Below are 25,055 nucleotides of genomic sequence, written 5' to 3'. Positions count from 1 at the left end.
GAGCAAAGCAGCTCCTGAGTTCAGGTAGGGACTGGGGGATACTGGGAGAACCTGGCAGCCAGGTCTGCTTTGGTATGTAAAATAGGCACCACAGCCCTTTCTCCCAGGTTTGAGACTTAACAGATTTAGATTGGATTCTGATTATTTAATACTGTTCCAATTCCTCCCTCAACATATAAGTCAAAGTTTGCAGCCCCTTAACATCCCCAGGTGGGCTGTCTTAGTGACTCAGGGGTTCACATCACATCACCGCAGAGTCTCTGCCTGTTTTGCCTTGTTTCCTGTTGTATCATGTTTTCTTACACCATGTTTAATGATTTATCTTTGTTGTTTTTACCCCCAACCTAAACAAAAACGAAAACCTCTCCAAGGCAAGAGTGTTGCTTTGTTCAGAGGGCGCCACTTGCAAGACAGGTGTTCTGTGAGCATGTGCCGCCCATTTAAGAGGAATTAGTTTTGTGGACGCTCTTCTGCCTAGGTGGCATTTCAAATCTAGCATAATTTCAGCGGATGGTAAAAGCACTTTCTTGCATCTTCCGATTTCTGGGTCACCTCTCGGCTTCATCTTCTTCACCAGACATCCTTTCGATTCCATCACTTAAGAGTTTGGGCTGAGAGAGACTGGTGGCAAGTCTAAACACATACATTTATGTTTTAAAAGTGCCCGCCTCCACCACCTCCCCTTTTATTTGTATGAGACTCTAACCGAGCTCGACGCCAAGATCTGAGAAGCATTTTCCTGGAGAGAAGCAAGGAGGGGGTGGAGCAGTAAGATTATCAAAGTGGTTTCCTTGAATTGCAGTTTGGAAACTAATTAGAATACCGGAGCTCAGCATTAAGGAAGGAGTAGAGGAGGGCGCCAAGAGTTTCTGCCACAGGCTGTTAAACAGCTGTTTAACTTTACAGCTTCATGAAGAAGGAACGGAGGAGAGAGGGCAAAAAGGGAGAGGTGGAAAAGGTCCTCTGGCAGCCTGCTCACAAACATCCCAAGTAACTTTTTGACTTCACATTCTTGGCTTTCAACACCAGGACTTTCCTTTAACTGGAACTGGCTCGGGAAAGCCCTAGGGAGGTGATCAGCACCCGAGGGCACCACGTGGGTTCCTTTAAGAGGGTGGCAGCGGCCCTTGCACCGGCGGGGCGCCTGAGTCCCGGGCGGTCCGGGTGAGTGTGCGTGGGGCGGCGGCCACGGCGGCCACGGCGGGGGGCGGAGGGTGGCACTGGGCCCACGCTTCTCCCCGCTGTCCTGGCAGCGGCGGTGGCGCGGCGGGCATGGCAGAGATGCGTTCGGGGCCAGTGGCCGGGCCGCAGCTCAACTCGCTGCCGGACCACTCGCCGCTGGTACAGCCCGGCTTGCGGGAGCTGAGACTCCGAGCAGAGGAGGCGGGCGTCCCGCAGACCCCACACAGGCTCACAGACGCCTTCTTGCTGCGCTTCCTGCGCGCCCGGGATTTCGATGTGGATTTGGCTTGGCGGGTAAGTGTGCACCGGGCAGGATCCACGGACGCCGAGCGTGGCGAGGCGGCTGTAGGTGCGCCCAGGCCCTCGGGTGTCCCTTCTTCTGTCCGCCGCGGAGGCTGTGGTCCTGGCCGTCCGACTGGACCTTGCCCGGACTGATATGGTCCCCGGAATTAGACAAAGTTACACACCTGCGTAGGTAACTCCAAGTGTGGTCAGAGAAGGACCAAATGGACATCTGAAAGCATCTTAAAAGGGACTATGTTAATAGAGCTAAATGCCGGGACAGTCAAGCAGTTTGGCGTGTTTGGAATTCAGGGCTGGAGGGAACGATTCCTTTGTGTTTCAGGTGTTCACAGCCCACAGAAAAGGGGCCTTGCCCTCCCCTCCTCCCCCTCCACAGAAGCGACCTTGACTTTATCCCTCGGGGTCAGAGCCCTAATCTGTTCGGTAACTGTGAGGACATGACAATTGCACATTAACCTGTAACTGTTAGAACAAGATGTGCTCAACCAATCCGGTGCTTGGCCAGGAGTAAGTGGTCAGCAGGAGGACCCGACCATAACCAAGACCTTTCTCCGAACCTTAGGAAATCAATTTTATCGGATTAGCGCTGAGCATGGCAAAAGCAACACAAATAAGAGAAAATAGTAAAAAGTGCAAAGGAATTTCCAAAAAGGGGGGGAAAAATCACAAAGTTTAGTTAGTTGAGTGACCAGAGTGCGGGGCTTTACCTGTTACTTCGCACGATGGTTTGTGTTCACTCTAGCAGGTGCCTGTGTTTGTATTTTTTTTTTAATTTTGACTTTTCTCAGCCGCTTGTTTACAGAATCATGTCATGTGAGCACATGCGCATACATCTTACACTTTTTAGGACTGTATTTTTATCGCTTAAGATGGAGATATTACGTTAAATGTATGTAATCAGCTGTCGCTGTAGAGTGTTACTAGATGGTGCTGGGCCCATGCTCACTGCTCATGCCTTCATCCAGTCTTGGGGACCACAGTGCTGCCATGCCGAACACTGACCCCTTCATTTAGTTTCCTCTTTCTTTTTCTTTTTCACATCCTCATTCTTGTCTAGCAGTACAAAAAAATGTCACCGGTAGGTGGGTGTTTTCTTTTATCCGTGACTTTGCATTCTAGCTTGTCTTTATACTTCATCGTTATACATAAATGAGAACATATTCTTTGTGTGTGGGGGGGGATGGAATGTACCACATTTGTGTAAATGTACCACATTTTCTTTATCAATTCTTCAGTTGAGGGACATCTAGGTTGTTTCCAGGTTCTGGATATTACTAGTAATACTGCTATGAACACAGCTGAGCAAGTGTCCTTGTGGTATGATTGAGCATCCTTTGGGTATATGCCCAAGATTGGTATAGCTGGGTCTTAAGGTAGATTGATTCCCAGTTTTCTGAGAAACTTCCATATCAATTTCCAAAATGACTGTGCAAGTTTGCACTCCCACCAGCAGTGGAGGAGTGTTCCCCTTACTCCACATCTTCTCCAACATAAGTTGTCACTAGTGTTTTTGATCTTAGTTATTCTGACAGGTGTAAGATGGTATGTCAGTGTCGTCCAATGGTTCTCTCCTGCCTGCCAGTTTCCAGATAAGTTCTCAGAGGCTTAATATTACTTATAAATGATCAGCCAAGAGCTCGAGAACATATTCTTATGGGTCCTTTCTGAACAAATTCATCAGTTGCCGAAGTATGATGCTCATATCGTCAGTGTTGAGGAATGCAACAGCTCTGTGGGGAGGTTTTCACTTTGTTTGCTACACTGATAAAATTTGCACTGAACAGTGGTGTCTTTTTCTCCATATTGTGTTTGCGACTTTACCATATGATTTATGTCTGCTAGATGAGAAATAGTTTTTTATTTTCAGTATAATATACATTAATTTTGTTATAAGTGAGGTTAACCAGGCCAGGCGGTGGTGGCGCATGCCTTTAATGCCAGCACTCAGGAGGCAGAGGTAGGCAGATCTCTGTGAGTTCGAAACCAGCCTGGTCTACAAGAGATAGTTCCAGGACAGCCTACAAAGCCACAGAGAAACTCTGTCTTGAAAAGCAGAAAAAAAAAGAGGTTAATCATATTTTAGATGTCTAAAACTAGTTTTTTCTGTTATTTTTTGTTTTCCACTTGTTCTGTTTTTTTTTTTTTTGCTTCAAAAATACCTATCTGCATTGAAGAAATGCAATGCACTCTTTGTCCTAGCTTATAGACTATCTGACATTTAAACCATGTACTTTCTGAAAGAACTAGAATGTTTAAATATGATGAAACATATTGACTATTTTTTGTTTGCTCTTGGGTGTCATGACTGTTTTGTTTTCTGGTGACATCAGCAGTGCATCAGCAAGTTAACTGTGTCACCATCAAGGCTAAATCTTGCCATAAGTGCAACAGCCATGGAGCTGGGGGAATGAGTTTTCTCCATCAGTTCACTGTTCCATTTCTTTCTTTCTTTCTTTCTTCCTTCCTTCCTTCCTTCCTTCCTTCCTTCCTTCCTTCCTTTCTTTCTTTCTTTCTTTCTTTCTTTCTTTCTTTCTTTCTTTCTTTCTAGAGCTCCCTGACCTTGACAAATGCTGTCACTCTTGTGGTGATTTGCCTTCCACAGGGATAGCATTTTCCTCTTATAGAACCAAACTCATTTTGCACAGGATACTCACTATGTTTCTGAATTGCACCCCTAGTCTCTGTTTGGGATACTGTAAAATTCCCTTTCATTTTTTGACTTTGGGATTTAACCCAGGGCCAAGTACATGGTAGGTCAGTAGTCAATGATTGAGCTAAGTCCCCAGCCCTTTTATAAATGATTATATCCAACAATTTCTTTAGAGATGGATTGTGGATTGCTTTTCTTTTTAAACGTTGATTTCAACTTAATGAGATTATTTTGATGTTAGTGAACATAGGTTTAAAGGAGTCCACAAAAACCCAGATAAATGATTAACAGGTATTTACTAGGGGAGCATTGACACAATGATGGTACATAACTTCTGAGGTCTTCCTGCTCCTGAAGATGCAGTCTCTGCCCTTTTGAATGCTCCAACCACAACAAGAGAGAGCCAGCCAACCCCTCCTCTTCCTTATAAGGGGTCACATCTTCAACCTGATGCCACACCCCTAGGATGTGGCTACCACCCCAAGTCCACTGCTGGAACAAGATGCTACTACATGTTAGGAATTAAATAACAGGGCAACTTCAATTCTTTCCCTGATATTTCTGGGCACAAAGTTTCTGAACACCGTGATCAATGAATGCACTAGTGTGCACTTTGCTGCTAGTGGATATGAAGATGCAGTTGCTGTAATTTAAATGAGTCCTTAAAAATACAGAGACATACCTAATAACAAAATCTACAAGTTGTTGGTCTGAGCTGCTTTTTAAACAGACATGAGTAAGCAGGTAAAGATATAGAATCAGTCCATAGCCTCTGTGAGCATGTGGACATTTCCTTTATCGCCTGTTTTGCTGAATGGTTTTCATTGCACAGAGCCTTGATGAATTGCCTAGTAGGACTCTGAGTCCACTGGACAGAACCCAAGTTTCTGCTTGTGACCTCTCTGTCTTATCTGCCAACTGGAAGGAACAAGGAAAGGGCAAACCTATACAACTTACTTTTTATTTTCTTCTGCAGTTGTAGTCAGTCTCTTGCTCGTGGTATATAAACCCTAACTTTATTTTTTTAACCCTAACATTTTGTAGGAGGAAAATTCTACAATGCCCTCAGTTATAATGGAATTTCTCATTTTTTTGGTTTTATAAGCTATGATAAACTAATATTTTCTAGCCTTAATAGTCAATATGTTTATGGAATGTGAGACATTTTGCTGAATTGTTTATATGGATTATCTATTTTTTTCATTTTACAAGAAATTGAGATATAGAGTGACTCGTCAGTACTCACTATTAGTCTGTGGCACAGTAGGGTAACTCATCAGTACTCACTGTTTATCTGTAGCACAGGGCTTTGAACTTGGTTGAAGATCAGGACAGGCCATGCTGCTGGAAGACTACTGGCTCCTTTAGGACAGAATATTCAACATGAAGACAGTCTCATCTGTTTGGCAAGCAAACTGTCTAATCCTTTTTTTTTTTTTTTTGATTTTTCGAGACAGGGTTTCTCTGTATTATTTTGGAGGCTGTCCTGGAACTCGCTCTGTAGACCAGGCTGGCCTCGAACTCACAGAGAACTCTGCCTCCTGAGTGCTGGGATTAAAGACGTGGGCCACCAACGCCCGGCCACTGTCTAATTCGTTACATTTCTGTTTTAAGCTTTGATGGTTTGGATATGGTTGGCTCCCTCAAAACTCATATTGAGATTTATTAAGAGGGCAGAAATGTAATCCAGGTACTGTGTTTGGAGTGGGCTTTCTGGGAAGAGTTCATCAGTGTGGAGCATTCATGATAGAATACTGATAGTTTTTAAATGAGAGCAAGACACACACACACACATACATACATACACACACACATATACCTACACACGCACACACACACACGCACACACACACACACACACACACACACACGCACACGCACACACACACACACTCCTGACTGAATCTAACCATATAATGGCCGGTGTTTCCTGAGGACTGCCAGCAGGAAAGCCAGCAGCATACTGCATCTGCTAACCCTTGGGCCAGACTGTAAGCCAAGATGAACTTCATCCTTTTGTAACTGGTGCCATCCGTGTTATTATATCATTGCAACAAAATAACCCAAAACATATACAGTGTGCTCAGTACTTAACTCCTTATGGTTTCATGCTTACTGTTCTGACCCAAAGGAGCCAGTAGCCTTCCAGCAGTATGGGCTTTAACCAAGTTCAAAGCTTTTAAAATTCTTCCTCTTCCTGACAATTTCCATCAAACTGTAGCTTCTTTTCATGAAATTGATCATACCATATATAAATTTCAATCTTCATATTGCTTAGTGTATAAACATAATTTTCATGACTTAATTACCTATATAATGGGATGATGGTAGTTACTTCTCAGGGTCATTATAAGGCAAAACTGAGACAATGGTATTGGATTTCACAAATGTGTGTGTGTGTGATGGTTTGAAAACACAGGGAAAAATGTAAGAAGGAATCTACCCTAAATAGAACAATTTGAATAGATATTTCCAATTTTTGACTGAAATAGACAGCTTTCAGTAACAACAGTAACAAATACTGATTTGCAACTGGTATTTTGTTGCTGTTGCTCTGGACTTGAGTTTGACTTAAGAATTGATTAGTAGCAATTTATTTTTATTATTAACCTTGATATCAACTGGACTTGTGAATTCATTTCTCAGTGTAGAGTAAATGGCCGAAGATTTTGATTTTGAGCCTTTGGGAAATTTAAGTGTCAAGACACATGACAGTAATTGCTCATATTCACAGAAATGATTCTTCTCAAGCGTCAGCACAGCTAATGGTTCCATGCTTGGATCCATTCTTTCACTCAGCATGTTTTCATCTCCTGAGAGCCCACAATCTGAACATAAGTGTTCAACACGCTGCATCCACTAGCTCAATGATCCTCCATAGTGAGACACTTTTACATTCCTAGGACAATAAAACCATCATTCTATATAGTCACCAAGATGTTGCTTTCGACATGTATGCGGAACAAGGATTTATTTATTTATTTTGGTTTTCAAGACAGGGTTTCTCTGTGGCTTTGGAGGCTGTCCTGGAACTAGCTCTTGTAGACCAGGCTGGTCTTGAACTCACAGAGATCCACCTGCCTCTGCCTCTCAAATGCTGGAATTAAAGGCATGCACTACCACCAACCGCCGAACAAGGATTTAAAGGCTTGCTTTTGGCTGAGGAGACTGTCAAAAAGTAAGTGAGCATCCTAAAATGTTGTTGACACTGGTTCTGATGCCACCTAAAACGGGGAGGAAGGGAAATTCATGGTGTTGGACAAAATGAATGTATCAGAGCTTCAATGTGCCCCTTGTTCTTGCTGTCTTTGGGAATGGCTATTTAGGTCACCAATTATTTTTGCTGGCAAATTGACTGACTTTCTTATTTCTTTCTTTGCTGCGTTAGACTTTTAATAAGTCCCACTTTTTTAAGCTAAGGCGACTCTACTACATGCAGAGATGAGAGAGACAGATAGACAGAGGAGATGACAATATGAGAACAGGGAGCAGGAGGAAAGGGAGAGGGGGGACAACAGAGGCTGTGCCCTCGAGGACTCCAGGGTGATGCTTTTCTCACAGCCCAATTGGCTCTTCTCCAGCTCAGTCCCAGCCAGGGACTTTTTCCATGGCTCAGAATTCTCTCTGAGTAGAAGCTATTTGTAGGGTCTCCTCTGGATCACCACTGTTTTGTGGCTACAGTTATCATGCTTATGACAATGGATTTCAAATATGAAGTTCTTTTGATGAAGCTTCCCCAGATTAAGGCCCTAACTCAATGAAGGACAAGGTCCACATACAGTATCTTTCTAGTATTTACATAAAATGCTTACCATATCTTTGCCTTTTACCTGAGGTTTGATGTGACTAATAGCAGCCTGTAAGCATAAAACAAGTACAATGTCAGTTTAGGAAATATGACAATGCCAAAAAAAAACCATAAAGAAAATAAAATGATACTAACTTTTTGTTGGCTGGCCAATTATGGTGGTTATATCTATGGGGGGGGGGTAACAGGTTTCCTTTAAACCATATTTTCCAAAATCTAATTTTTAGTTATATGGTTTCTTTACTTCTAACTCACTGGATTGGTTTTCATTCCTTGCTCCAAAAGTACTAAGTGCAGTATTTCGGTTATCTATTGCTAAGTAGGAAATCTTCCTTAAGGTTTTTGACCTATGGTATGACTCTACACTTGCCTGTGTTCTGTGTCTTGGCCAAGGCACAGTGGGATGATGCATTTTGGATCATGGTATCCCGTGGGAACTTGACTGAAATTAGACAATTTAGGATGGCCTCTCCATCTTCCGGGCTTTTGTCCATATAGAATGTTACCATCCAGGAATCTTACGTATGCCCGGATCCCTGAGAGGCCAGCTCACATATAAAGCCAATTCCATGCTTTTCTGGAAGGTATACATCAGAAGGTCTGGACTTGTTGGTGACTGTTTTAGAGATGATTACATATGGCAATTAAAAATGACTGAGTCTTAGCCTGGCGTTGGTGGCATACGCCTTTAATCCCAGCACTCGGGAGGCAGAGGCAGGCGGATCTCTGTGAGTTCGAGGCCAGCCTGGTCTACAAGAGCTAGTTCCAGGACAGCCTCCAAAAACCTCGGAGAAACCCTGCCTTGAAAGTCAAAAAAAAAAAAAAATGACTGAGTCTTGAGTTGAAGACTAACTTTTGTGGTCTCAATTCCTTAATGAAAGGAATTTTGTCTTTTATAACTGAAATAAAAAAAACTCTTCCAGATTCTGATATGACTGAGGACAAAGTTCACACATAATAGCACGCCTTTCAATTGTTTTACAAAATGTTTACCATGTGCATCACTTACAGACACATTTGATTTCATTTTTCAGTTACTGAAAAACTATTACAAATGGCGAGCAGAATGTCCAGAATTAAGTGCAGATCTGCACCCTAGAAGTGTTATGGGACTTCTGAAGGCTGGCTACCATGGAGTGCTGAGGTCCAGGGATCCCACCGGCAGCAGAGTTCTTATTTACAGAATCGGTGAGTCGCATGCAGCTGTCCCCTCCCTCCTGTGTTGTTTTTACTTCTCCCTTTCATTACCAGGTGTTCCAGTGTTTCTTTTGGTCAATGTCTGATCTCATCAAGCTTCCACAGTACCGTCCCATAGACTGGTGGCTTAGAAAACCTGAAACTTAGTTCTTAGTGCTGAAGGCTGTGAAATGCAACATTAAAGCACCAGTGATTTTATTCTGATGAGAGAGGGCCTGTTTTCTGGTACACAAAGATCTCACCCTGACCTCATGTAGTATAAGAAGTACAGTAGCCACTGAAGCCTCTTAAAATGACACTAATCTGATCCATGAGGACTTTACTCTACAGAAGACCTCTGCCTTTACCTTCGTTGCTTGCTGTTTTGTTAAGGAAAGAGACCATTTTCAGCTCTTGAAAATATTACATGAGTATGACTGGTGTCCTTATTTCTTGTCCCAGGTAATGTGTCACCCACAGAGCACACAGCAGTGGTCCTTCTGTCCTTCTGTTGCTCCATCCATGTCAAAGGAAGCTTCTTAGGGATGGGCTGGCCATCATATATGCTAGAATTAATGATGAGCCTATTATATTCTAAAACTTAAGGTTATCAGTAGAATTCAAACTTTAAATAAACACTAAAATAAGTCTTTAGTGTGCCTAGACATACTTATGCTTAATCTTGTACCCAATTTATCTGAAATTCACCTTTAAGTGGTGCTTATATTTTATGAGATAACTGTGCCTAAATTCCAAGAACATAAAACTGAAACACCCAGGGTTGGAATGTGAAAAATAAATAAAAACAAGTGCCAAAAAAGAGAATGGAAAAAAATTGAAAAATCCAGATGTTTTATTTTATTCCTCACACACCCCCTTATAAGTGTCTGGGCTTTGGAGTATCTGACTAGGCATTTGCTGCTGTTTTTATAGTTTAGAAATGGAGTGAAAATAAGTGAAAACAACATTTTTATAGTGAGAAAGCCAATGTGTGTGTGTGTGTGTGTGTGTGTGTGTGTGTGATCACAAATACTTTAGTAGCACACTAACAGGTTTGTTGTATAGCCTGGGCCTCTGGGAATATAGTTACTTAAAAGTGTGTTATTTAGGAGATGGGATGACAACTCAGTTGGTAAAAAGCTTTCTATGTAAGCTTGAGGTCCTGATTTCAGATCACCCGAACCCATGTGAAATGCTAGTGCTGCCCAAGTGCTTGTCTGTGATCCTGGTGGTAGAGATGGGGAGATGCCTGGGGCTTGTTGGCCACAAGTCTACCTGAATCGTGTGAGCTTGAGACTCAAAAAATGGGGTAGAGAATGATAAAAAAATATCAACATTGACCTCTGACCTCCATGTGTACCAACATGTGCATGCCACATTCTCTCTCTCTCTCTCTCTCTCTCTCTCTCTCTCTCTCTCTCTCTGTCACACACACACACACACTCAAAGATATTAACCTCAAAGATTCATAGGTTTAAGGAAGTCAGAAGAGAATGATATGTTACAAACCTCCTGTGTGCTATATGTTGTTATAAAACGAAAGGAAGAAACATTGATGTACTTTATGAATGGAATAAAAGGACAGAATAAAATTTTACAGACTTTCACAATCTAATTGAATTAATGGAGTAACTGCATCTTTGATAGACTTTACCCACAGAAGCCCAGTGCAGCTACCCGCCCTCTGTACCAAGTCTGCACAGTAAAATCAGTGAGAAAACGCAGAGCCTTCCCCTCTGTGTGAACCTTTATCATCCCCATGACAGAGGATGTAACTTGAGGCCTTTGCGACCAACTGCTATACTCCAGCAGCAAAAGCAAATTTTAACAATGAAGACTCAGTTTTAACCACAGTTGTATTATAAGTTGAAGCTATGAGGCATGATGACTTGATTGCAATCTGTAAAATGCACACAGTAAAAACCTATTAACAGAGTTACTGTGGGAAATACATCATTTTTAATATATGTATACATATATATAAAACATTAACTGGCACACGCAATGAGTAATAAATGCTAGGTATATCCAGGGAAGAAATTAAAATTCTGATTCCTCATGTCGTTCTTTATGGCGTTTACTTAGTGTGCAATAGAACCTTCCGTGAGGATCCGGTTTTACGAGCGCCGCTAGCCTGCACACAACTATTGCAAGCTTGAACTGAAGCTACTGCGATGAGAAACTGAACTTCTAATTCATACTCACAGAAAGTGAATACAGGGTAGAACCGGTCTGACAGGTCAGATGGCTCAGAAATTTAGTCAGAAACTCTTCTATAATCTGCAAATTTCCTTTGTTGGGCTCACATGTCATCATTGTAGCATTCAGCTGAAGTAGTGTGCTATTTTGAGGCTGAATAAATAATTCCCATATTCTTACCAAGAATCCGAGTTGCAGTAAATCAAAGGGACATCCCATGGCCATCTTTCCCCTTTCTAGATCTTTATCCTTTTTCCTGGTGGCTTTTAAATACCAACTAGCATTTAGCGCTGTTAAGGCTCAGCTAGTGAAAAGACAAACTCTGCCTTGGTCCTAACTCCAGCCTCTACCTGACACCTCTGATCTCACTTTTCCTGCTCTCAGACAGACTGTGTGTCTCTGACTTATAGATACCTTATCATTTGGGTTTTGAAATTTCCAGGTTCAATTGCATTGGTCTCGAGTATTTGTTAATACCAAATCTTGTTCTTTTATGTGACTTTAGAAAAAATTCCTCAGCTTGATTTTTTTAAATCATTATCAGTCACTGATTTGCTGTCTGCTGCCACTTAACCCAACAATTGATACTTTTGAGTTAATTTTTATTTGTAAAATTTCAACTGAATCTTTTTAAAAGTATTTATTTATTCATTTAGTTTTGGTTTTATGAGACAGGGTTTCTCTGTATTGTTTTGGAGGCTGTCGGTCCAGCCCGGCCTCGGACTCACAGAGATCTGCCTGCCTCTGCCTCCCAAGTGCTGGGATTAAAGGCATGCACCACCACCTCCCGGTTTCTTTTTTAAACATAAAATATTTTTATTTATCAAGAATTTTACATACATATATATTTTGATCATATCTACCCTGTTCAGCTCCTCACAGACAGACACCTCCCCATATGCCCTTTCCTGTCCTTTTTAAATAACCCATTAATTCCAATTAGTGCTGTCCATATGCAAATGGACATGGGCAACTGAACAGGGCCTACATTCCTGAAGACAAGTGGTTTCCCTCTCCCAGCAAGGTCATCTGACAATCATCATCCAGGATGGGGACTCACTGAGCCCTTCCCTCATCCATGCTGGAGTGTTCGCTGGCTTGATCTCGTATAGGTGACCACCACTGCTGCTATGAGGTCAGGAGTTATCCAACACATGGTCACATCCAGAGGATGGTCTTTCCCAGCTGTAGACAGAGGTTTCTGTTACGCCTGGTCCCACAGCCGATTAGCCCCAAATAAACACACAAAGACTTATATTACTTTATAAACTGTTGGCCAATGCCTAGGGCTTCTTACTGGCTAGGTCTCTCTTAATTATTAACACATTTCTGTTAATCTATGTATTGCCATAAGGCTGTGGCTTACCCATATTCTGGCATGTTAACCCTTCAATAGCATGGCATTCCTCGGGCCTCTCTCTGTCTTCCTCTCCCCAGCCTTCTCCTGGTCTGGTAGCACTGCCTATGCTTTCTGCCTGGCTATTGGCCACAGTGTTTTATTCATCAACCAATAAGAGAAACATATATACAGAAGGACATCCCCCATCAAGCAGCAGTCTCCTCTAACCTCTAGTTCTTTTTTTTTTTTTTCGAGACAAGGTTTCTCTGTGGCTTTGGAGGCTGTCCTGGAACTCGCTCTGTAGACCAGGCTGGCCTCGAACTCACAGAGATCCGCCTGCCTCTGTGCCTCTGCCTCCCGAGTGCTGGGATTAAAGGCGTGCGCCACCAACGCCTGGCCCTCTAGTTCTTATAATCTTTCCACTAGGTCTTCTGAGATGTTCCCTGATTGTGTGTGTGTGTGTGAGACAAATGTCCCATTTACGACTGAGGACTGTACTCCACATTCACTTATTCTGTCAACTTTGACAGTTTGTAAGTTTTTTGTGTTAACCACCATCCACTGAAAGTTCTTCTAATGAGGGCAGAGAGCTACACTAATCCATGTGTATAAGATAAGTATTTAGAAGTCAGTAGTAGGTTCCCCTATAGCACTTTCCTGTCTATAGGCCTGTGACCAGATGTACAATACCAGGCATGTGGCAGGCCTGAAACACAATTAGGAAGCAGTTTGTTACTTCCATAATGGTCATGCCATTATTGCAACAATGGGCATATCTTACTAGATCTTATGACTGTAACTCTCTGGGTTCATAGATGGGTAAGAGTGTTGATGACTTTTATCCCACAACCTATATAACACCTTTCAGTCCTGTGAAAGCTGGGTAGCAATAGGGAGGCTTCTACATCAGTGCCTGCTTTTCCAAGTTCGGTGATGATCAGAGTGTGGTGTCTTCTTCAGCAATATGATCTTACCACCCAGTAATTACCCTCTCCAAAACATTATTTATTTATTGTGTGTATGTTTGTGTGGGTGTGCAGGTGGGTGCGTGGGCATCAATTATGGGTGAGGTCAGAAGACTACTTGTAGGAGTGATTTCTTCCCTTCTACCATGCTGGATCCTGGTATTGAGCTAGGCAGTAAAGCTTGGTGGCAAGAGCCTATACCCACTGAACCATCTCCCTGGCCCTATCCATTCTTACACATAGCTTTCAGTCTTCTTTCCTTACATCCATTGAAACCATTGCTTCTTTTAATTCAGTTTTTCCTCTTAACTGTTTCCTTGCTTTTTGCTGCTTTGTCTATGGAGTTTGATTCTTGTCTTCTTGTGGGTGTATCATATGACAATTCTTTTTTTTCCAAGTAGAAAGAAAATTAAGTTTATCAAATATATTCCTATGCAGTGAATTCTAGGACCCAGTGGTTTTATTAGAAAATTCTAGGAAAAATTTAAAGATATAGAACAATGACTACATAAAATGCTTCATAAAATAACTATTTACAACTCACTCTGTGAGACCAGGTAAATATTTTTAATATTCTTTTTTTAATTTTATTTTTAAATTTAAATTAGAAAATTAGAAACAAGGTTGTTTCACATGTCGATTCCAGGTCCCTCTCCCTTTCCCTCCCCTCCTCCAGCGCCCTCCCACCAACCCCCCCAATATCCCCTCATTTCCCCAGGGAGGGTGAGGCCCTCCATGGAGGTGTCCATAATCTGTCATTTCATCCAGGGCAGGGCCTAGACCCTCCCCCAAAAGTCCAGGGTGAGAGTGCATCTCTCATTGTTGGATGGGAGTCCAAAGTCCATTTGTATACCCAGGATAAATACATATGACAATTCTTAATAAATCTTGATCATTTTTTTTTTTTTTGGTTTTTCGAGACAGGGTTTCTCTGTATTGTTTTGGAGACTGTCCTGGAACTCGCTTTGTAGACCAGGCTGGCCTCGAACTCACAGAGATCCGCCTGCCTCTGCCTCCGGAGTGCTGGGATTAAAGGCTTGCGCCACCAATGCCCGGCTAATCTTGATCATTTTTAAAGACCACCCCCTTGCCTGTCCATTTCTGCTATCATTTCTGTTTGCCATGACCTGTCTTATGAAAGGTGGGGAGGGAGAGACTGTGTGGGAGAGTACCCTACCATAGGTACTCTTTGTTTTCCCTGGGTGTGTACAGCTGCCTTTCCAATCCCTGCTCAAACCTGTAGGGACATGAGTGCTCTGTGCTGTTCCCAGAGATCTGACAGATGACCAGCTTATCTATCTGATCCATAGGCTTTTCTGTTAGAAATCTCTTTGGCTGCTGTGTTAGTCGCCTGCCCATAATTTTGACAGGATTTCTGAGGCAAACAATGTAAGGAGAGGAAAGACTGGTTCCAGAGGTTTAAGCCCTCATTGATTGGCTTCATGACTGAGGGCTTGTGCTGATGCAGAACACCATAACAGGAAAAACATGACCGAGGAAAGCTGGCAAGATTATGGTGTTCAGGAGGCAACAAGCGAGGAAAAGAGACAAAATATCCTCTTCAAGTACACACATCCAATGACCCACTTCCTCCAACCAGGCCCTACTTCCAAAGTTCTCAGTACCACCCAATAGACCACTAAGTTACAAACCCATAGATTCCTTTGTCCACTGATGATCTTAGGGCTAGTTCCCTCCAGAAAGCACAGTCTCTGAACACTGATGCACTTGGAACTATGCCTGAGGCAATGAGCTGGTGGATATACCCCAGAGCCAAACCGTAAACTGCTACCCAGGCTCACACTTGTCAGTTTCTGAGTTTGGAGCATGGTCGGAGACATTGAACATTTCTGTTTCTAGGCACAGCTCTCTCTTGAAATGATGATGTGACTTCATTTATCAATGAAATTTGATCTGCATTCATCTCCATCCCATGCTCTTAAAAATCTATTCATCTCCAGAAAGTTAAGGAGGCAGGGAGAAGCAGGAAAATATTTGAACCCCAATTCAATCTATTACTTAATTCAGGCTCCCTTGTTCATGATTTTATTTCTACACATCATTCAGGCCTTAAAATAATTGGTTCCCTTAAGAATCTTTCTGATTCTTCCCACAGTGCTAAGGTGTAACATCTTTTTATTACTTACTTATTGTAGCATACTGGGACCCAAAAGTTTTTACAGCCTATGATGTATTTCGGGTAAGTCTCATCACATCAGAGCTCATCGTACAGGAGGTGGAAACTCAGCGGAATGGAGTCAAGGCCATATTTGACCTGGAAGGCTGGCAGATTTCCCATGCTTTCCAGATTACCCCATCTGTAGCCAAAAAGATTGCTGCTGTACTTACAGTGAGTACATATCTTAACTGTTAGGTGTTAAATATATAGTAGTGTTCAACTGCGTTTGTATATTTTTAGCACTTTACTATTATATTTAAAGAATATTAACAGTAAATGTAATTCATGTATTAAAAATGTAACAAACTTCAAAAATAAATACATTCAAACTAGGTAAATACAGTATTATACATTTAATTATAAAGTAATTTTATTTTATTTTTGTCATTTAAGTTTTCTTCCTAAATTAAAAAGTTGACTCAAGACAGACGTGTTAGAATTCATCTGAAATTTCAGCATTTGGCTGGAACAAGCAGGAGGATCAGAAGGCCAGTCTCGGCTACATGAGACTTGATGTCATAACACCAGTAACATCAGAAGTTGACTCAAAATTACTTATAACAATGATATATTAAGATGACACATGTCTTGCTAGCTATAAATTGATTTGCCTTTCTTCAGAAATCAAGTCTTTGTGTATGTACCCTTGTTCTTGTGTGTGTACCTGAACATCTGTGAATGTATGTAAGGAAGCCAGAGGACAAGCTTAGGTGTCCCTCCTCAGGTGCCATTCACCCTATTTTGCTACACAGTCCCTCATAGGCCTTCACTCATTGGACTAGACTGGCTGGCTAATGAACCCTGGGGGCCTTCTCCACCACCCCAGTGCTAGGATTATGAAGCTCCCCCACCTCATGAATTTGGGGATCAAACCCAAGTTCCAGTGTTTGCATGGCAAGCAGATGACTAACTGAGCCACCTTTCCAGCCCCCAAAGTCTTTTTTAAAAGCAGTTATCACCAGGTGGTAGTGGCAGTGTATGCTTTTAATCCCAGCATTCAGGAGGCAGAGTCAGGTACTCTCTATGAGTTCAAGGCCAGCCTGGTCTACAGAGAGAGTTCTAGGACAGCCAGGACTACACAAAGAAACCCTATCTTGAGCCCCACCCCTACCCCAAAAGCTATTATCTTTAACCTAATTCTATTTCTGGGACCCAGCTAAAGAATAATCTTTTTTTATTTGTTTGTTTTTTGAGACAGTGTTTCTCTGTATTGCTTTGGAGGCTGTCCTGGAACTTGCTCTGTAGACCAGGCTGGCCTCGAACTCACAGAGATCCACCTGCCTCTGCCTCCTAAGTGCTGGGATTAAAGGCCTGTGCCACCAATGCCTGGCAAGAATAATTTTAATATAGTTGTATGTTGTAGCAATAATAGCTTACTATGCTCTAGGTAATTTCCTAAGTCTTCCAAATGTTTTTCTACTTAATGGACATCCTCTGTGGTGTCAGACAATGACTCCTTCAAATCAGCAGTGCTCTAAGGATCGTAGGCCAGGTCTGCTGAATGCAAAAGCTGTTCTACAGTCATCTCTCTTTCTAGACACTGAACAGTGCCTGCAGCATAACTTCTAATAGAAGAAAATTAGATACAACGTACTTGCCCAGAAATAGGAAAGTGATCACTTAAATGATGACATTTAATGGATATGTCAACAATGTTAAAACTCAAAATTCTCATCACAAATCATACTGCAGCAATGAGACAGAATGGAATGTAATATGTTTAGACATCATAGTGGCAATTAGCTTAAGTAAAATTATACATAGAATGTGGGAGAACTCAATTAATCATAACCTCAAAATGGCAAGAAGGGGAAAATTCTTCATAAAAGAGAAAAAAGTCTCTATTAACAGAAATTACTAAACTTTTTGATAAGAAAACAATCAAGTTTATTTTTCTTTCAGGTATTGACTTTTTAAGCTTTCTAAGTAATGAGTGACTTCGATACTAAAGATAAATACCCATGTCAAAAATTTTAAAAATGTGTGCCTATTATTATATTCTTTCAATTTTCATGGAATTTTTCTCTAAAAATATTTTCGGTAAAAGTACTAAAATTAAAAATGTCCCAGATTGTCATTGTTTCCTTAGGAGAAGCTTTATGTATGACTAGTGAGTAATTTTCTGGTCAAATACTGTAGATGGCTATTAAAATACTTGGCTTAACCTATGAAGAAAGAACCTTCCTACAGGTCTTTTCTGAGTCCACTGACAGTGAAAGATAAACCAGGCTTTTGTGTTGATGGAATAAACCATTTGAAAAAGGAGTCACACATACACATACATACACACACACACACACATACACATGCATAGAGGACAGAGGTTAATGGCTTCTATTGCTCTTCATTTTAGTTGTATTTTTTTGAGACAGGGTCTTAAAACCAACCTAGAGCTCATCATGTCTCCTAGACTGGCTAGAGTAGGGGTTGCCTGCCTCTGCTCCTCTACTCTGGGGACAGGGTTAGCCATGCCAGCTACTTACATGGTTGCTTATGGGCTGAACTCAGGTCTCCATGCTTGCACAGCAAGCACTTTACCCAACGAGCCATCTTTCAGGCCCTTACCATAAACTTACAATATATCCTAGAAGAGACTTGTCTTTAGGGATGTGACTGCAGTATTTATGCTGTGTTATTAAGGTTTTTTTTCTTTACTTTCAAAAGGATTCCTTTCCATTGAAAGTTCGTGGCATCCATATGATAAATGAGCCAGTCATTTTCCATGCTGTCTTTTCCATGATTAAACCATTTCTGACTGAAAAGATTAAGGGCCGGGTGAGTAAAATCTATTCAAGTGATTATATCTCCTGAGAACATTCTTACCTCTTCTTCCCATTGAAGGACAGCTTTACTACATCCTCATATCCCTTGGCCATAAACCATGGGAAAAATATCGCAAATACTCATCAAACATGTCAGCTACTCTTATAAATTAAAATTTACTTTAAAAATCCAGCAATACTGGCTGCTAGACTCTGGGGAAACTGACGTGCATATATCATTAGAGTGTAAAATACATTCCCTGTAGAGGGCAGTGTGGTAATAGTTATGATAAACTACGTCTGCATTTTCTGGAAATCTATCAGCTAGACATAGCTGTGCACCAACAAAAGTGTAGATACAGAAACAGATTAAAACCACCAAGCATTCACTATGAGAGTCTGGTGGAACAAACTACGATAAATTCACACAAGACAGCAGGGTGTATTTTAAGGTGAGATGCATACCATGCAGATTGGTGTTGATGTTAGACTACATTTCTGTGAAAAGTGGAGAATAAGAACATATAATTTGGTTTGCACAAAAATGTATCTTGTCAGGATAAACAGAAATATGGGATTACCAAATGATCTGGTAAAGGCAGAGTTAGTAGCACAATTTGTCTGTTTTAAATCTTCTTTTGATTTCTAAGTTATGTGGATATGTTATTTACCCACATAAGAATACACAGTGTGCTAACTCTCAGTCACATGTACCTGAAACATGTCATATCTGGGGTATATAATTTAATGTCTTTCAGCTGAGACAAAGGAGATGACTTTCACTAACCTGAGCTTCATGTAGAACTTGTGAATTCAAATTTTGTTGTTATAAGTTTTGAAAGCTTTAAAATAATTTGCTTTCCAGGGCATAACTGCTTTCATGAACCAATCAACAGAAGGCCATTCTTACAGCTCTCATAAGGTGTTGTTAAGTTGTCCAGGTTCTTATTTCTAGGTTCAAGTGATCCTTCCACCTCAGCTTTCTGAGCTGCTGGGGGAAGCACAGCTGTGCCCTGTTTGCCTGCTACAAATGGTTTTGGAAGAACTTTGTGTTTTAAACCTAAAAAAATATAAGTAGTGATGGCATTCATTATAATGGGATACTTGAAAGTTTAGAAACTATTCATCCATTTTCAGAAAGCATAGCATTTTATACTTGGTAAGAATATTATGACCCTAGAGAGATTTTTTACAGATTAGCAGATCCAATTGGTATTTCTTTCTCTTTATTTTCCTTAAATTTATTTTCTTATTCTTTGACAATCCCAAGCATGAGTCTAATATATTTTGCTCATTCCCACCCCTTATCCTTTTTTTTTTCCAAGTCAGGGTTTCTCTGTGTAGCTTTGGAGGCTGTAGACAAGGCTGTAGAAAAGGCACTCGCTCTGTAGACAAGGCTGGCCTCGAACTCACAGAGATCCGCCTGCCTCTGCCTCCCGAGTGCTGGGATTAAAGGTGTGTGCCACCACCGCCCGGCCCCTTATCCTTTTGTGAAGTCCCTCCACTGCCACTGAACCACTTTTCCCCAGCCAGTCCCTCTCCTTCTTTCTTCTGTTTTTAGATATTGTTACTTTTGACTCCCAGTGGGTATTACTATCTTTATAAAATTGTTCTATTCTTTAGTTATGCATATGCCAATGGAGGTACTTGTCTATGAGTGCAGGTGCTCCTCGAGGCCAGATGAGAGTGTCAGATCCCTTGGAGCTGGAGTTGCATGTGGTTGGGAACTGAACTCTGATCCAAGCGGTCTTATCTCCTCAGACCAATTTCTTTCTGTCTTTAAGAAAAATCATCCCTAAATTGTCAGCTCTAGCGAAGCTGGCTACTCTGGACTTTAGTCTCTTATATAGGCCATTTTGTTTTCCCTTTAGTGTAACTTAGTGACATTGGATACCGTCTGATTAACTCTTAAAGTTCTAAGGATAAGCTTATCTATTCGGGGTTATATTCTGAACAATTAAAAACAAAGTGAGAATAACTGAATCTAATAAAAAGGGAGAGTATGAACCAAAAAAAGAGAAAAAAAAAACAGTAAAAACTGAGCTGTTAAGTGAAGCAGCTTGGTGAACGTTACCTCACAGCAGACTAGCCAAAATGGGTAAACAAACCCAAACACATTTCCTCCTCAGTTTCTTGGTGACAATATACATTTCAATATTTCTCCTTTGCAGGGAAAATAGAATTTTTTTTAGCTAACTGATAAAATCTTTGAGAGTCTTAAAAAGTCAATCAAGGGTTGGGATATGAGGTTTATAAAGTTAGATACTTAGCCATCATCCCTCATTTCCTTTCCTTTAAAAAGTTTTTTTTCTTTTCTTTCTTTCTTTTCTTTTCTTTTTTTTTTTTGAGACAGGGTTTCTCTATAGCTTTGGAGCCTGTCCTGGAACTTTCATTGTAGACCTAGCTATGGGAAAGATATTTTTGCTTATTTTCTTTAACGAGATGCACTTTTGATTTGTATGGTTTGCTTTATCTTGCCTTTACTGGCGTTCTACAGTCATTTTTTAAAATTTAAAATGAAAATTTAGGGCTCACAACTGTCATAATCTCTTGATGGCATTGCATTCACTGACTATAGCCATATAAACTGCTCCTTGTGAGTCTAATTGTGGGTACAGCTATCTGTTTCTATTTACCATGGATTGATATCAGGTGGTAAATTTCTTCATCCTTTTGTAAATATGCAAATGCAAATCTAAAACAACAATAAAATTATGATTCACACCAGCATAATGTAAATATAAGAAACATTCCTAGATTCGAGAACATAAGAACAAAGGGTACAGTATGTATATGCACCTGCTAGCCTCAGTGTATCCTGTTTTGCATGGTTTGTTTTCCCCCTGGGAATGGTTCTAGCATGGTGAAGTCAAAGACAACATCTTCTAAAACACTGTGGCTATTTCAGATTCATCTGCATGGGAGCAATTACAACTCAAGCCTACTTCAGCACTTCCCAGACATTCTCCCTCTGGAGTATGGTGGTACTGAGTTTGCCATGGAGGATATTTGTCAGGAATGGACAAATTTTATAATGAAGTCTGAAGATTATCTCAGCAGCATTTCTGAGACCATCCAATGAGAAGTTATTTCCTGTGATTGACTTCCTCACTAAAATTCAAGGATGGGATCCTATTTGGTTATTAAAGTCAAGAGCAAGCCTAAATGAATTGATGTTTATCCGACATTTACACGTGCAAGATGACCATGAAGAGTGTTCTAGCTTTTACAATGCTCTGTTCCTTGTGAATTAATTAATGCTTGAAGAGATTCCTGTTTACGTGTGAAGAGCAAGCATAGCTACATCGGAAGTACCTGTTTTAGTGTATCTTTGCATGGGTCGGGAAATTTCACTTTAAAGAAAACATTATGATCTCAATGTTTAATGCTAGATTGATGACTAGTCCACTGGGAAGAAATACTGTGCATTCCAACTGATGGTGAAACATTATTAGTGCTCTTGGTGTCAGATTATAATTCAGATTGCAGTCTGAATACAGCTTTATGCTGGCAGGATGCTTTATCTCAGGGAAGCCCTACTTTAGCATATGTACAACAGAAGCCTGAGGATGTAAGTCTACATGTCACCGTATTGTATGCAACAAAATCACTACGGCTTATAAAAATGACTTAAAACTGTAGACAATATTCTGGGCACACTTGACGGTTTCTTATGCAGTCTTGTATTTTCGAATAAGTAAAGAGCTAGTTCCAAGACAGCCTCCAAAGCCACAGGGAAACACTGTCCCAAAAAACCAACCAAACAAAAAAATATAAAAAATAATTGTGGCTTCTGTTTATGACTTGTACACAGACTGCTTATACTTGAAAATTAACAGAACTACACAAAAGGAAGTGTTTATATCCTACTTAACCATCACCAGTCATGCTAGCATTTTTCAGATTATTCATAAAATAATTTGAGTTTTACTATGACCTCAGAATATTTTAGGTCTCAAAATTCATGTTTAGTTTAAAAACGGTCAGTAGGTAGGGTGTGCTGTCTGTATCACAGTGCAGTTCATTTTTAAGTCTTCCAATCGTTGAGAAAAATGTAATCTCATCCCATTTTCAGCACGTTCTTAAATTTCTGACATGATTTTTATACTTAGGGTCTTCTAATTAATTTTTATCTTACACATGAAGGAATACAAGGTAGAGAATTTATTGAATTTGTGTTCAGAGTAATCATATAATACTGTCTTTGTGCAAGGCGAGTTTTCATTGCACAGGGTGTTTTTCTTTGTAAGAAAATGAGTTGAATCAGACAAGCTGATACTTCCAATTCTCTGCACACACACTGACAAAACCAAAAGGAGGTGCAGATGTTCTTCAGAGAACGTGTTTCATTTAGCAACTAACGCTACCTTTACTATTTAATTTTACTAAAAAGATCTTGCTTTCTTCTTAAAACATTAGTCTTCCTTACGAAACTATAAAATTAAAATTGTTTAAATAACAGGAAATCAGCTAAAGGAATAAAGAGTAACAAAACACCTCCATCTTTTCAAACTTTTAGTTATAGACAGAAACGCAGATGTCACTTTATTTACATGTGGCTGTTCAATCATTTGCTATGATTTTGTGGAGGAATGTTATATTACAATAAAGGCTAATGACTTAAATGTCTTTTTAATGTGTACATTAGTGAAGTAATTAAAAATGCCAGTCAGTATAAGTACATTCTATGATGGGGCTTTGAGATTTTTATAACATGAAGCAACTCTATGAAGAGCTTGAAGAACAATGTGTGGAGACGGTTTTGAATGGCTCCAGGCGGGAACTGGAATTCTCTGTGCGCCTTCACTGCACTTGAGCCAGAAGTGTTTTCTGAAAGGTGAATGCCAGAGGTGCTTAATGTGTTGCAGAACTTCACAATAAATTGTTTTAATATTGTTAAAAATAAATGTCTTTCTCATAGACCATGGTGTTATTTTTTCATTTAAAATGAAAATAAGGCATTCTTTAAAAAAATGCTTTTTCTTTCGGAAAAGAAATTAAGCAAAAGCATACGACTTCTCGTTGCCCATTATCTGAATGTTCATTCCTTTCTTCATAAGTTTTAAGTGCAGGCTGTCCCTTTTCCTGCTGCTGGGCTTTGGTGTTTGCTGTGTCAAATACAGACACTGCACCCAATGCTGCAGTTCTGGCCTTGAGTCATCTGTCTTTGGAATGCATGTGCAGTTTTACTTTGGAGAGTAAAAAAAATCCCTTAAAAAAAAACCTATTACAGAAACACAAATTATTTGATTGGTTCAGTAGTACATTGATTTGTGTTTTTGTTTTATTTTCATGTTGCTTAGACTTTTCACTCAAGTATGAATGGCTTAGCTTTATAGAATTAGCTTTGTGGCCCCTTTTTAAGTCTATGCCCAAGGACATGGGTTGTAGTCCCATCATTTCATAAAACAAAGGAAAAGATGGATAATCCAATTTTAGAGCAATTTCCTACCAACCCAGATCATGCATTTATTTGTTAACCTAGACTTTACTTATGAAAATAGCATTAAAGTTCTTTTGAAATGTTTTCTTTACCACTTAAGTTAATTATATAGACCAAACATTAAATTATAGAAAGAATCCAACCCAGCTAATGAGTGACACTGCACTTTCTGGGATACCCCTCACAAGGTGCTATATGCCAAGTTTGTCTTTTGATAGATGGAACTGGGAGTTACAAAGGTGGGACCAGAAATGAAGCCAATACTATTAAGACTGATGGAAAACACTGATCAGCCAAGACACAGCCTTCCACCACATCCCCAGCACTTGACTAAATGCTCTTAGCCATCCAGGTCAATCATACTGTCCTCTTTTTAATTATTATTTTTATTTTATGTGTATGGTGTTTTGCCTTCATGTACTTCTCTGTACCAAATAATTGCCTGGTGCCTATAGAGTCCAGAAGAGGTTGCCAGATATCTGGGACTAGAGTGACAGATGACTGAGACCTTCCATCTGCTTAGACTTGAACCTGGGTCCTCTGGAAAGCAAGCCGGTGCTCTTAACTTCTGAACCATCTCTCCAGCCCCACATGTCTGTTTTTGACAACACTGTGGATTAAATTCTGTGTTGTGGCAAATAGAAACATTATCTTATTTATTGTCTTATTGTTGTGAAGAGACACCATGACCGAGGCAATAAAGCATGTAATTTCTCACAATTTCCAAGGTAAGTCCATTGTCAGCATGGTAGAGACCATAGTAGCAGTCGGGGCAGGCATGGGGCTTAAGAAGTAGCTGAGAGCTACATTCCTGATCCACAGAAAGGAGACTGGGCCTGGCACAGGCTTTTGAAACCTCAAAGACCCCCTCCTTCTTCCTCCATACCTTACACACTTCCTCCAACAAGGCCAACTAATCCTTTCTAATCCTCCAACAGTTCAAGCTTTCAAACATGTGAGCCTATGGGGGCCATTCTCATTCAAACCACCACAGTCTACTCTCTGGTTTCCATAGGCTAGTAGACATACTAGAACTCAGTATAACTTTA

The 25,055-nt window shown here is 40.6% G+C and overlaps 1 protein-coding gene across 1 annotated transcript; it reads left to right on the top strand.

The window, feature by feature from the left end:
- The first annotated feature begins 1,197 nt into the window (after nt 1–1,197).
- Nucleotides 1,198–23,483, top strand: Ttpa (alpha tocopherol transfer protein). Its single transcript, XM_005066220.4, has 5 exons — nt 1,198–1,476; nt 8,978–9,131; nt 15,779–15,972; nt 18,466–18,576; nt 21,472–23,483. Exons 1-5 carry the CDS (start codon nt 1,273–1,275, stop codon nt 21,643–21,645), a joined length of 837 nt encoding a protein of 278 aa, XP_005066277.1. The 5' UTR covers nt 1,198–1,272; the 3' UTR covers nt 21,646–23,483.
- Nucleotides 23,484–25,055: the final 1,572 nt, after the last annotated feature.

Source organism: Mesocricetus auratus, unplaced genomic scaffold (assembly GCF_017639785.1).
Source record: "Mesocricetus auratus isolate SY011 unplaced genomic scaffold, BCM_Maur_2.0 Super-Scaffold_6730, whole genome shotgun sequence".
NCBI classification, from domain to species: Eukaryota; Metazoa; Chordata; class Mammalia; order Rodentia; family Cricetidae; genus Mesocricetus; species Mesocricetus auratus.
The sequence above is the reverse complement of the archived record's forward strand: the minus strand, read 5'-3'. Positions and strand labels throughout refer to the sequence as shown.

Excerpts from the sequence above, each read along its gene's own strand:
- Ttpa (XM_005066220.4), top strand. The coding sequence starts at position 1,273 with ATGGCAGAGATGCGTTCGGGGCCAGTGGCCGGGCCGCAGCTCAACTCG. Across the intron at positions 15,973-18,465 it reads AGATTGCTGCTGTACTTACA|GATTCCTTTCCATTGAAAGT; the intron begins GTGAGTACATAT and ends TACTTTCAAAAG. Across the intron at positions 18,577-21,471 it reads CTGAAAAGATTAAGGGCCGG|ATTCATCTGCATGGGAGCAA; the intron begins GTGAGTAAAATC and ends TGGCTATTTCAG.